The 14122-nt window shown below is 43.2% G+C and overlaps 2 protein-coding genes across 3 annotated transcripts in view; one reads left to right on the top strand and one right to left on the bottom strand.

Annotated features, from left to right (window-relative positions):
• LOC124014517 (calsequestrin-1-like) overlaps positions 1-2655 on the top strand; it is a 29765-nt gene extending 27110 nt beyond the window's left edge. For both annotated transcript variants that reach the window (XM_046329615.1, XM_046329616.1), the window contains 4 exons: positions 29-83; positions 303-403; positions 1417-1491; positions 1708-2655. In XM_046329615.1, coding sequence (XP_046185571.1) covers positions 29-83; positions 303-403; positions 1417-1491; positions 1708-1995 — 519 coding nt within the window. In that variant the 3' untranslated portion in view covers positions 1996-2655. The remainder of the gene's footprint in view (positions 1-28; positions 84-302; positions 404-1416; positions 1492-1707) is intronic.
• An 8905-nt stretch (positions 2656-11560) lies between these two features.
• LOC124014540 (endonuclease domain-containing 1 protein-like) lies at positions 11561-13852 on the bottom strand. The gene is made up of 2 exons (XM_046329656.1): positions 13491-13852; positions 11561-12222 (listed from the first exon to the last, which is right to left on the bottom strand). The coding sequence occupies exons 1-2, from the start codon at positions 13791-13793 to the stop codon at positions 11710-11712; spliced, it is 816 nt and encodes a 271-aa protein (XP_046185612.1). The 5' UTR covers positions 13794-13852; the 3' UTR covers positions 11561-11709.
• Positions 13853-14122: the final 270 nt, after the last annotated feature.

Raw genomic sequence — 14122 nt, forward strand, 5'->3', positions numbered from 1 at the left:
TCTTTCTTTCTTTCTTTCTTTCTTTCAGGAGGATGACATAGATGGAGAGCACATTGTTGCCTTTGCTGAGGAGGATGACCCTGGTAATGTACATTACACTAGTTGAAAGTAAAGCTGAAAAAAGAACGGAAGTGGGAACTCCTGTTTTTCAGGCGTCATTCTACGGCTGCTGCATGTGCGTTATTTTAGGTCATAAAAGGATTGCTAGAAAATAGTTTGAAAGGTTGAGAATTGAATTGTCTTTCAATGAAGAAAGGTAGCAGGGGGGGGACAGCAGTACCTGACCTTTGACCTTTCCCCAGATGGTTATGAGTTCCTGGAGATCCTAAAGGAGGTGGCCCGTGAGAACACTGACAACGCTGACCTCAGCATCATCTGGATTGACCCCGACGATTTCCCCCTGGTAAGACCTGAAGAAATCGGATGCATATGTGCCTGGGCAATGGAGTAGACGGAGCAGCTGCAGACCCACTTTAAAAATAGGGGTGCAAAAGTATGTTTTTGCACACCTACTTTCTTAGCAAAAAATGATCATGATCTATTGGGTAGTTTGACATTTAAAACGCAATCTTCGAAAATGTATGCAACAGTATAAGGATTTGTGGTTTTAAGAACCAAAACGCAATTAGATTATGTATGCCGTGCCGTTCTTTGTTTCTATCACAGGAGGTTGGTGGCACCTAAATTGGAGAAGACGGGCTTGTGGTGATGGCTGGAGCAGTATAAGTGGAATGGTATCAAATACACAAAGCATGGTTTCCATGTGTTTGATGCCATTCCATTCGCTCCGTTCCAGCCATTATTATGAGCCGTCCTCCCCTCAGCAGCCTCCACTGGTTTGTTTTCATATTCATTCAAATTAGGCCTAAACAATTATGAAATATGCAGGCTGAATATGAGTAGCTCTCAAAAAATGTATTGGAGACCCCTGCTCCAGCCTACACCAAAATATTTGTTATTCTATTGTGGATTCTGGGCAAATAAATTAATAATACGTTTGAAATATTATTTTTATGTGAACATAATCTATGTTTTTGTTCAATGCCCTACCAGATAACTGTACAAAATGAAGTGCAAAGTTCTAATTCAAGTCCTTAGTGGATAAAACAATATTATTCCTTCCATCTTGATTTCCTTTGCACATTGTCATGTGTTATCCTGGCCACATTCTTAATAGTTTGGCCTGTCAATCAATCACTGTGGGTGGGATTGCCAAGGGAGGAACTGGATATTGAGAGTCACAGGATTGGTAGGGTTTCAAACCTGTCAATACATTATTGGGGGTGGAATTTTTAGGGAAGGGGGTAGATTAGAATATAATTTATTGTGGCAAGACCTACGAAACATAGCAAAAAAATGATTTTCAAAATTCTGCATTTCCTTTGATTTTTCTCTTTATTTCCTTCTCTTCTTTAGCTTGTGCCCTACTGGGAGAAGACATTCGGCATTGACCTTGGTTCTCCTCAGATCGGTGTCGTGGATGTAGAAGATGTAAGTCTAATATTCTCATCCTTCCTGGTTGTCTGCTGTCTTTAGTACAGTAATTTCATTATGCTGTTTCATCAAACTCAACTATACCTTTTCCTCCTTGCTCCCTGGGGATTGTTGCTGGTCTATTTTCAGTCTCTCGTTAGCTTCAATGCCTATTTGCCTTTAGCCTATTTAGTGTCCATCTTGTGTGTGTTCTCACTGTGTATTCCCTCTCAGGCTGATAGTGTGTGGATGGAGATGGATGATGATGAGGACATGCCCACTGCTGATGAGCTTGAGGACTGGATCGAGGACGTGCTGTCTGGAAAGATCGACCCAGACGATGATGATGATGACGATGATGACAACGATGACGACGATGACGACGATGACGACGATGATGACGATGATGATGACGACGATGATGATGATGATGATGACGATGATGACGACGATGATGATGACGATGATGACGACGACGATGATGATGACGATGATGATGACGATGATGACGATGACGAATAAATGATCGCTTGCCATCCTTGGGTTTACTCGGCTTTAACCAACAGTGGCCAAAAGCCGGCACCAATATTCAGTTTCCTAACATCTCGTCGTAAACACATGCTGTGTCTCTTCCTGTTTGCTTTCTGTATCTCTTTCTCAAATCCCTGGTCAGATAGTCAAGTGACACACCCAAAGGGCAACACCTAAATCAATTTCACTGGGTAAGAAAAGACACGAAAGCTGGGGGAAGTTTTTGTCTGTGAAAAGAAGAACGGGTTGTGGTTGAATTGTAAGTTCTGTGTTCTTTGTTGTATGAAATGTTTGTCTCTCGGGGTTATAACTGTCTGTGTGTATGTGAGAACTAAGCTGAGGAAAACTAGCATGTTTAACCTGGTTTTGTTTATCTCGTTTAGCACTAGTCAGGGATGCCCCCTTTCCCCTTCCTCCTTTATCCCATTTTTCTGTATTCTGGAACCACTACATGTTTTCTACTGGTAAAGAGAAGCAACAACCAACTTATTGTACCATTTTTTAAAGAAAAGGAAACTTAACCTCTCTGAAACGTCTTAAGAATAACATAGTTTGAGAAAGTGATAAAGATCTTGGAATTCACAAAAAATGCAAAATCATTTGATTGTTTCTGGTCCGATATTGGGAAAAAAGAAAATATTTAAAAATCCATTCTTGTTGTTTGTCATCATTTCTTAATGAATGTGAATGTGTGTGTGTGTGTGACCAACTATCAAACAAATACATTTCCATTTCATAACCATTTCTAAACTACATAACTGTGAACCCATAAAAAATAATAATTCATATTGATGATTACAAATCAAAAACAATCCAATTCAATTATTTGAGAATGTCAGAGAGACAAGACTATGTTAGCTTCATATTTCTGGGCAAAAATAAAAGGTGCAAAATTCCCACAACAGCAAACATTTCATAAATCTGGCTCAGAGAGTATGTTACTGCCGTGATGACAGGTGGCATAAAACACATGGTATACAGGTATGTGTTATGATATAGCACACATGGAGTATGCATTATGCTTGCAGTAACTTAACTGGCCATGGTGAGGCAGCTTTCCTATAAAGTACTCTACTGAGTAAGACTATAAAATACATTCCGTTGTCTTGATAAAACCTGAACTCTCCCAGGTTCGCTACATGGTTCTTGTTGGAAGGTTCAACTGACTGATTGCACATTAACCAGAGGAGCTACAGTATTGTATGTTGACTCTTTTAAAATCTCAGATGGCCATTCACAAGAAAATGCATTAGTATTTTGGTAAATGGGTACTTGGTATGAATCCTTTTTGACAGTAAAAGGGGTAAACTGTATATACAGCAAAATTATCTCTCTCTCTCCCTCTCTATCGCTCTCTCTCTCTCTCTCTCTCTCTCTCTCTCTCTCTCTCTCTCTCTCTCTCTCTCTCTCTCTCTCTCTCTCTCTCTCTCTCTCTCTCTCTCACTCTCTCTCAATTCAATTCAATTTAAGGGCTTCATTGGCATGGGAAACATATGTTAAGTAAAGTAGATAATAAACAAAAGTGAAATAAAAAATATGAACTAACAGTAAATATTATACTCACAAAAGTTCCAAAATAATAAAGACATTTGAAATGTCATATTATGTGCAAATAATTAAAGTACAAAGGGGAAAATAAATAAATATAAATATGGGTTGTGTTTACAATGGTGTTTGTTCTTCACTAGTTGCCATTTTCTTGTAGCAACAGGTCACAAATCTTACTACTGTGATGGCACACTGGTATTTCACCCAATAGATATGGGAGTTTATCAAAATTGGATTTGTTTTCAAATGTGTGTCAAGTAATTTGTTTGAGCCTAATTATGTTGCTGTCCTGGGGCTCTATGGGGTGTGTTTGTGAACAGAGCCCCAGAACCAGTTTGCTTCGGGGACACTTCTCCAGGTTCATTTCTCTGTAGGTGCTGGCTTCGTTATGGAAGATTTGGGAATCACTTCCTTTTAGGTGGTTGTAGAATTTAACGTCTCTTTTCTGGATTTTGATAATAATTAGCGGGTATTGGCCTAATTCTGCTCTGCATGCATTATTTGGTGTTTTACGTTGTACACCAGGGGATATTTTTGCATAATTCAGCATGCATTGTTTCTATTTGGTGTTGGTCCCATTTTGTGAATTATTGGTTAGTGAGTGCACCCCAGACCTCACAACCATAAAGGGCAATGGTTTCTTTAACTTATTCAAGTATTTTTAGACAAATCCTAATTGGTATGTCGAATTTTATGTTCCTTTTGATGGCATAGAAGGCCCTTCTTGCCTTGTCTCAGATCGTTCACAGCTTTGTGGAAGTTACCTGTAGCGCTGATGTTTAGGCCAAGGTATGTCTAGAGGGAATTTGTATTTTTGGTCTTGGCAACAGGACCTTTTTTTGGAACACCGTTATTTTTGTCTTACTGAGATTTACTGACAGGGCCCAGGTCTGACTTAATCTGTAAAAGATCTAGGTGCTGCTGTATGCTCTCTTTGGTTGGGGACAGAAGCACCAGATCATCAGAAAACAGTAGACATTTGACTTCAGATTCTAGTAGAGTGAGGCCGGGTACTGTAGACTGTTCTAGTGCCCTTGCCAATTTGTTGATATATATGTTGAAGAGGGTGGGGCTTAAGCTGCATCCCTGTCTCACCCCACGGCCCTGTGGAATGAAATGTGTGTTTTTTGCCGATTTTAACCGCACACTTGTTGTTTGTGTACAATGGTTCTTCCTTTAAAAGTTTTGAGCTTATGCCGCCACCATTAGTGGTAGATGGTGGCATTCTGTAATTGCACCACACTATCACAAGGGGGAGTTAGAACACTGATCTATCGGTAGTCTAAACTGTGGCACAAATTAACTATCTATTCGTAAATTAATTGCGCTGTTTTCAATCAGAGAGCCTCTCTTCTCTGGCACTAGAGTCCTGCATCAGGCAACAACAACAAAAAACTGTTGATGATCCTGGAGTTAAGAGAGAACTTGGGAAAATATAATGGGGGAATTACACTTGACATGTGGACTGACGATTTTCAAAAAATAGGCACTGTGGGCTTTCGTTTCTCTCCCTCTAAAAACAGAAATAAATAATTCTATATAACAAACTGGCTTTATTTACCACAGTGTGAAAGACTGATAGCCCCTCTATATGAAGTGAGTTTCTGAAACACAGAGTCCTTCTTTGCTGATGTGAAGAAGAAACTGTCATGTTTTGTCTTAGATTGTCTTGTCATTTTGCTTTTCCCTCTGTTCATTTTCCCCCTGCTGGTCTTTTTAGGTTCGTTCCCCTTTTTCTCTCTCCCTTCCTCTCTCTCTTCTCTCTATCATTCCGTTCCTGCTCCCAGCTGTTCCTATTCCCCTAATCAATCATTTAGTCTTCCCACACCTGTTCCCGATCCTTTTCCCTGATTAGAGTCCCTATTTCTCTCCTTGTTTTCCGTTCCTGCCCTGTCGGATCCTTGTCTATTGTTCACCGTGCTGTGTCTATGTATCGCCCTGTCGTGTCGTGTTTCCCTCAGATGCTGCGTGGTGAGCAGGTGTCTGAGTCTGCGGGGTTCTTTTTTGTTAAGAAGAAGGACGGTACTCTGCGCCCCTGCGTGGATTATCGAGGGCTGAATGACATAACGGTTAAGAATCGTTATCCGCTTCCCCTTATGTCATCAGCCTTCGAGATTCTGCAGGGAGCCAGGTGCTTTACTAAGTTGGACCTTCGTAACGCTTACCATCTCGTGCGCATCAGAGAGGGGGACGAGTGGAAAACGGCGTTTAACACTCCGTTAGGGCATTTTGAGTACCGGGTTCTGCCGTTTGGTCTCGCCAATGCGCCAGCTGTTTTTCAGGCATTAGTTAATGATGTTCTGAGAGACATGCTGAACATCTTTGTTTTTGTCTATCTTGACGATATCCTGATTTTTTCACCGTCACTCGAGATTCATGTTCAGCACGTTCGACGTGTTCTACAGCGCCTTTTAGAGAATTGTCTCTACGTGAAGGCTGAGAAGTGCTCTTTTCATGTCTCCTCCGTTACTTTTCTCGGTTCCGTTATTTCCGCTGAAGGCATTCAGATGGATTCCGCTAAGGTCCAAGCTGTCAGTGATTGGCCCGTTCCAAGGTCACGTGTCGAGTTGCAGCGCTTTTTAGGTTTCGCTAATTTCTATCGGCGTTTCATTCGTAATTTCGGTCAAGTTGCTGCCCCTCTCACAGCTCTTACTTCTGTCAAGACGTGTTTTAAGTGGTCCGGTTCCGCCCAGGGAGCTTTTGATCTTCTAAAAGAACGTTTTACGTCCGCTCCTATCCTCGTTACTCCTGACGTCACTAGACAATTCATTGTCGAGGTTGACGCTTCAGAGGTAGGCGTGGGAGCCATTCTATCCCAGCGCTTCCAGTCTGACGATAAGGTTCATCCTTGCGCTTATTTTTCTCATCGCCTGTCGCCATCTGAACGCAACTATGATGTGGGTAACCGAACTGCCCGCCATCCGCTTAGCCCTAGGCGAATGGCGACAGTGGTTGGAGGGGGCGACCGTTCCTTTGTCGTTTGGACAGACCATAAGAACCTTGAGTACATCCGTTCTGCCAAACGACTTAATGCCCGTCAAGCTCGTTGGGCGTTGTTTTTCGCTCGTTTCGAGTTTGTGATTTCTTACCGTCCGGGTAGCAAAAACACCAAGCCTGATGCCTTATCCCGTCTGTTTAGTTCTTCTGTGGCTTCTACTGATCCCGAGGGGATTCTTCCTTATGGGCGTGTTGTCGGGTTGACAGTCTGGGGAATTGAAAGACAGGTTAAGCAAGCACTCACGCACACTGCGTCGCCGCGCGCTTGTCCTAGTAACCTCCTTTTCGTTCCTGTTTCCACTCGTCTGGCTGTTCTTCAGTGGGCTCACTCTGCCAAGTTAGCTGGTCATCCCGGTGTTCGAGGCACTCTTGCGTCTATTCGCCAGCGCTTTTGGTGGCCGACTCAGGAGCGTGACACGCGCCGTTTCGTGGCTGCTTGTTCGGACTGCGCGCAGACTAAGTCGGGTAACTCTCCTCCTGCCGGTCGTCTCAGACCGCTCCCCATTCATTCTCGACCATGGTCTCACATCGCCCTAGACTTCATTACCGGTCTGCCTTTGTCTGCGGGGAAGACTGTGATTCTTACGGTTGTCGATAGGTTCTCTAAGGCGGCACATTTCATTCCCCTCGCTAAACTTCCTTCCGCTAAGGAGACGGCACAAATCATCATCGAGAATGTGTTCAGAATTCATGGCCTCCCGTTAGACGCCGTTTCAGACAGAGGCCCGCAATTCACGTCACAGTTTTGGAGGGAGTTCTGTCGTTTGATTGGTGCGTCCGTCAGTCTCTCTTCCGGGTTTCATCCCCAGTCTAACGGTCAAGCAGAGAGGGCCAATCAGACGATTGGTCGCATACTACGCAGCCTTTCTTTCAGAAACCCTGCGTCTTGGGCAGAACAGCTCCCCTGGGCAGAATACGCTCACAACTCGCTTCCTTCGTCTGCTACCGGGTTATCTCCGTTTCAGAGTAGTCTGGGTTACCAGCCTCCTCTGTTCTCATCCCAGCTTGCCGAGTCCAGCGTTCCCTCCGTTCAAGCGTTTGTCCTACGTTGTGAGCGCACCTGGAGGAGGGTGAGGTCTGCACTTTGCCGTTACAGGGCACAGACTGTGAGAGCCGCCAATAAACGCAGGATTAAGAGTCCAAGGTATTGTTGCGGCCAGAGAGTGTGGCTTTCCACTCGCAACCTTCCTCTTACGACAGCTTCTCGTAAGTTGACTCCGCGGTTCATTGGTCCGTTCCGTGTCTCCCAGGTCGTCAATCCTGTCGCTGTGCGACTGCTTCTTCCGCGACATCTTCGTCGCGTCCATCCTGTCTTCCATGTCTCCTGTGTCAAGCCCTTTCTTCGCACCCCGTTCGTCTTCCCTCCCCCCTCCCGTCCTTGTCGAGAGCGCACCTATTTACAAGGTACGTAGGATCATGGACATGCGTTCTCGGGGACGGGGTCACCAATACTTAGTGGATTGGGAGGGTTACGGTCCTGAGGAGAGGAGTTGGGTTCCGTCTCGGGACGTGCTGGACCGTTCACTTATTGATGATTTCCTCCGTTGCCGCCAGGATTCCTCCTCGAGTGCGCCAGGAGGCGCTCGGTGAGTGGGGGGTACTGTCATGTTTTGTCTTAGATTGTCTTGTCATTTTGCTTTTCCCTCTGTTCATTTTCCCCCTGCTGGTCTTTTTAGGTTCGTTCCCCTTTTTCTCTCTCCCTTCCTCTCTCTCTTCTCTCTATCGTTCCGTTCCTGCTCCCAGCTGTTCCTATTCCCCTAATCAATCATTTAGTCTTCCCACACCTGTTCCCGATCCTTTTCCCTGATTAGAGTCCCTATTTCTCTCCTTGTTTTCCGTTCCTGCCCTGTCGGATCCTTGTCTATTGTTCACCGTGCTGTGTCTATGTATCGCCCTGTCGTGTCGTGTTTCCCTCAGATGCTGCGTGGTGAGCAGGTGTCTGAGTCTGCTACGTTCAAGTGCCTTCCCGAGGCAACCTGCAGTTCTTGATCAAGTCTCCAGTCTGTTCTCGTCATTACGAGTAGAATTATGCCTTTTGATTGTAAAGTTACTTTACTGGATTAAAGACTCTGTTTTCGCCAAGTCGCTTTTGGGTCCTCATTCACCTGCATAACAGAAACGGAATGAATGAGTCCATCGAGGGTTTGTCAGCATAAAGCTGAGTGACACACTCATTCATGGCTTTGGATCAAAATAAATAAGTACCAACATTCTTTCTGATTGTCTTTAATAAAGAAATGTTTTGACTGTTTGACCAAGTTAATCTGCTCATGTTGTGTGTGTTCAATTATTTTTGACATTGTGGTTACTATGAAGAATGTAAACAAAATGTATCAGAATTGATGGATGCCTAAGGGAACGCAGGAGTGAGAGGAGGTCTGAAGACTGTTTTTCAGAGAGGATCCGAAGCCACTAGAGCTCGCTGGAGAATCATCGACGATGGGTGAGTCAGATACACCGGAACCTTATGCGACAGGAAGGTGCTAGATTATCGCCTAGGGAACATTCAAATAGGCTAAGCTCCAAGAGTTGTCTGTATTGCGGTGCTGCAAGGCATTTCATTGCTTCCTGTCCAGTGAGGAGACCTAAATCATTAGTAGGTACAAGTAGACTGGTGAGTCAGACTGGGAATTCTCTAATTCCTATTACCCGTACCCCTTTTGCTGTTATTCTGCTCTGGGGAGATCATTCAAAATATTTTCGGGTGCTCATTGACTCTGGGGCTGATGAGAGTTTCATGGCTGCTACCCTGGTATCAGAACTAGGTATTCCCACTCAACTCCTCTCCGTTCCCATGGATGCCAGAGCACTGGACGGCCATTCCATTGGCAGAGTCACGCACAGCAGAGTTCCCATGACTCTGCGGATATCTGGCAATCAAAGTGAGTCAATACAGCTTCTTCTCATTGAGTCCTCTCACATCCATGTTGTTTTGGGATTTTCTAAGTTCCAGAAGTAAAATCCCGATATTGAGTGGACCACAGGTTGAATCCTGGGTTGGAGCACGTTCTGCCATTCACACTGCCTAAAGAAGGTGCAGCCTTCCCCTGAACGCCTCCTAGGTTAAGTATGGCCTCGGATCTCTCTGCCGTTCCCACAGAGTATCATGACCTCTGGGAGACATCAAAACTATGAAATAACACATATGGAATCATGTAGTGACCAAAAAAGTGTTCAACAGATAAAAATGTATTTTGTATTTTAGAATCTTCAAAGTAGCTACCCTTTGTCTTGATGACAGCTTTGCACACTCTTGGCATTCTCTCAACCAGCTTCACCTAGAATGCTTTACCTACAATCTTGACGGAGTTCCCACATATGCTGAGCACTTGTTTGCTGCTTTTCCTTCACTCTGTGGTTCAACTCATCCCAAACCATCTCAAATGGGTTACGGTCGGGTGATTGGGGAGGCCAGGTCATCTGATGCAACACTCCATTACATTCCTTCTCGGTCAAATAGCCCTTACATCGCCTGGAGGTGTGTTGGGTAATTGTCCTGTTGAAAACCAAATGATAGTCCCACTAAGTGCAAACCAGATGGGATGGCGTATCACTGCAGAATGATTTGGTAGCAATGATGGTTTAGTGTTCCTTGAATTCTAAATAGATCACAGACAGTGTCACCAGAAAAGCACCCCCACACCATCATACCTCCTCTTCCATGCTTCACAGTGGGAACCACACATGCAGAGATTTCATGTGGGCTTTCAAGCATGAACTGCTCCTTTCAACTCCTGCCACAACATCACAATTGGGATTAGGCCTGGAGTTTGACTATGTCACGCCTGCTCCAGCTTCCCCTCTTTGGTGCTCGAGGGCACCAGGCTGCCCTTCATTACGCACACCTGTCACCATCATTACGTGCAGCTGTGAAACACTGGACTCACCTGGAATCTATTACTTTGTTGATTACCCCCTGTATATCTGTCTACTCCTCACTTTGTTCCCTGTGTCAGCATTGATGTCAATATTTTTCCCCTGTCCAGACGCTGTTCCTGTTCTGTTTCATGTCTGTGTTTCATTAAATGTTCACTCTCTGTACCTGCTTCTCGTCTCCAGCGTTGACCCTTAAAGACTAGGCCATTCCAAAACTCAAAATGTGGTGCTTTGTAGCCATTTTCATGTAGACTTGTGTGTTTTGGATCATTGTCTTGCTGCATGACCCAGCTATGCTTCACATACGGATAGTCTGACATTCTCCTATAGAATTCAGTGATACAGAGCAGAATTCAAGGTTCCTTCTATTAAGGCAAGTTGTCCAGGTCCTGAGGCAGCAAAGCATCCCCAAACCATCACTCTAATACCACAATGCTTGACCGTTGGGTATGAGGTTCTTATTGTAGAATGCAGTGTTTGGTATTCGCCAGGCATAATGGTACCCATGTCATCGAAAAAGTTTACTCAAGTTTGACACAAAGCACCCGGAAGCACCTGGAGGATCATCAAGACTGGGAAGAATGTTCTATGGACAGGTGATTCAAAAGTATAACTTTTGGGATGACACACATTCAGTCTACACACACATCACAACTGCTGCTACCAGACTCTTATTATTATTGCTAAATAGTGCACCATTTAAACACTTGCCCCCCAATCCCCAAAACACGTGTATATATTGGACTAAAAATAGTGCCTTCCTGTATTATACTTAAGCTAACCTATTTATTATATTCTACTGAGCCATTTACTTTGTTCATATTCTAATCTTTCATTATTTGTTATTGTTGTTGCATTGTCGAGAAGGAACCTGCAAGTAAGTATTTCATTGGACGGTGTATACAGTACCACGTGTATCCTGTCCACATGACTAATAAAATTTGAAACTTGATAGTAGGTCAATTGACATATAAAGGAATTTAATCTACTGAACGGTACACATGATGTCATAGATAATAAAATGTTAATGATCATTTACTGATATTTACAGAATATTTTTCAAGTATTTATGTTAAATATGCATTTACATCAAATAGCATCCTTGTCATTATCTAAGTCAACTAATTCACACATATTGGAGGTACAGCTGTTTTATTATGATGAACATTTGGTATTTTATTTAACAAAAATACAATGTCCATGTATTAAAAACAGTAAAATGTACCATTGTTACAATTATAGTGTTGTTCAAGATTAAATTAGCATTAGCTAGCTGATATAACATTAGCATCTACCTTGGAACACATAGAAAGGTGAACCATAATATCCAGGACCACTGAGTCTAGTCTCCAGATCTTTCACAGTCAGCGTTTGCACTTTGCCATTGTTATCAGGACCAACATACCCTGCAGACTCTGTAGTGTGACTCTTACTAATACAACAGTATGCGCTCCAGTAGTACTTAGCCACTTTTACACCATCACCTATCTGGGTGTCACCAGGCACTACACCTGTGACCACATAAGCTTTGGAGCAGGCGTTATTCAGTAATTCAGCGAGGTCCTCTTCATGTACCCTCCACTGGCCCCGGTTGAAGCCTGGGTCTTGGGGTGCGGCGTTGGTCAGGGTGAAGGTGGCTAACATGGAGGAATGGGTGGAGGTGTGATGGACGGGGTAGAGGTGGCCCTTGTCGTAGCCATATCCTTCGTAGTCTCGGTTCAAGGCCTGGTGATCACCCCTATTGTTGGACGGGATTTGGTTCAGTCCACTCATGCAGAGGTGACTACCACCATCGAGCTGTGAGAGTCAAGAAAAGTAATTGATTTACAGGCAACACATTTTCTTATCAGTCTGTAGATACCTTTGGCAAAGGGAAATTCATGAAGTTTGAATTGTACAGTGATTTGCTTAAACTTAAAATACAAAATATATACCATTGTTCTGTCTCTGTACCTTGTTGGTGAATGCACAACATACAGTATGTTTCCTAACAAATATATAGACATTAATATATAGACATTTAGGTTACACTTTACTTGAAGGGGGTACATTCAAGACATGGACACCTTCATGGGTTTTGCAATATCATTCATAACAAACCTTCTAACACATTTATTCAACCTCATTCATAAGGAGTTTTCAAAAAAGAATAGTCCCTTCAAGTAGATCTTTATGTATGTATTTAATTTCTTATAACCACAGTACCCAACCCCCCAATATACCATAAAAACATGTTTTTGGCATATCTTGGCAGAGAACATGCTGTATACCTAGTGCTTCAGAACTCGCTCTAGGCCAGGTACTCTGTTTACTTCAGATCCGCCTTCTCCCGGATATCACAGAATTGAATACAATAATTCATGATGATTCTAAGGAATGTTTACCCAGTGGCATTCTGCCAAATTGAAAGGTTATCAGAGAGGATGTACAATAGTCACTAATCGCTAACCCTCTGCTAAACTCTCTGCTAACCCTGTGCTGCTCCCAACCTGTTAAGTATGTTGACATTTATTGTCATGAATACTGCCCTGGAGGCAGAATTAAGCGATTTTCGCTAGATGGGTCAGCTGCAAACTCAGAATTGGCTATATTGTAAATTCATGAAAACATAAATGTGCTTATTGGTCTTAATTTAAGGTTAGGGTTAGGCATTAGGGTTACCATTGTGGTTAAGGTTAGGGTTAAGGTTGGGGTAAGGTTTAACATCAGATTTTATGACTTTTCTGCCAGCTAGTGACAATTCTGCAGAGCTGCCTCCAGTGCATGAGTCATCCCAATAAATAACCTGTGCCTGTTACATTATTATGTGTCAGAGGGTTGGGTACCGTGGCCGTAAAAATAAAAATGAACATTGTAAAATGGATAAATAAAAATCTAATTTGGAAACTCCTTTTTTGAATGATATTGACTAAATGTGTACTGAAGGTTGTTATGGAAAATACTGAAACACTGATAAAGGTATACTGCCTTATGTACAGTATACCCACTTCAAGTAAACTGTTACAAACATGTTAAGGTGTGAAAACAAATGTTATACATGTCAGTAAATACAATTCTGTGCCTACCTGAGGTTCGACATACCAATAGTCCTTTCGTTCAATGTCTGCATGTTGAAGCTCATAGGCAGAATACACAGGAATCTTATTGTTGGTGTCGTAGAGTGTGGCATAGTAATATTGCAGTTGATTATTATTGTCCAGGAGACACTGGCATATTTGCTGGTAGCGATTATTGTTTGTAGGATCACTGAGAACCGTAGGAGGAACATGGTTCAGAAAGAACTGACTGCATTTGACGAACGAGGTCACTTCCCCCTGGGAGAACAGAGGAAACAACAGCAAAACAAAAACTTCACACCGGAGCCCCATGGTGACAGACGTTTGGTCAGCACTAGTGGAGATAAAATGGTGACTCGGCTGGGGTTCTCTGGTGAGAAGTACCACAGGCTTTCCACTTACACTATACAAACAAAAGTATGTGGACACCCTTCAAATTAGTGGATTAGGCTCTTTCAGCCACACCCATTGCTGACAGACGAAAATCGATCACACAGCCATACAATCTCCATAGACAAATATTGGCAGTAGAATGGCCTTACTGAAGAGCTCAGTGATCTTCAACTTGGCAACTTCATAGGATGCCACTGTCATGCAGGTGAAAGAGGACCCAAAAGCGACTTAACAGAAACAGAGTTTAT

Source organism: Oncorhynchus gorbuscha, linkage group LG25 (assembly GCF_021184085.1).
Source record: "Oncorhynchus gorbuscha isolate QuinsamMale2020 ecotype Even-year linkage group LG25, OgorEven_v1.0, whole genome shotgun sequence".
Classification (NCBI taxonomy): domain Eukaryota; kingdom Metazoa; phylum Chordata; class Actinopteri; order Salmoniformes; family Salmonidae; genus Oncorhynchus; species Oncorhynchus gorbuscha.

Coding starts and splice junctions, on each gene's coding strand:
- LOC124014540 (XM_046329656.1), bottom strand. CDS start 13,793: ATGGGGCTCCGGTGTGAAGTTTTTGTTTTGCTGTTGTTTCCTCTGTTC. Junction 12,223..13,490: donor ATTGGTATGTCGAACCTCAG/GTAGGCACAGAA, acceptor TGACTCTCACAG/CTCGATGGTGGTAGTCACCT.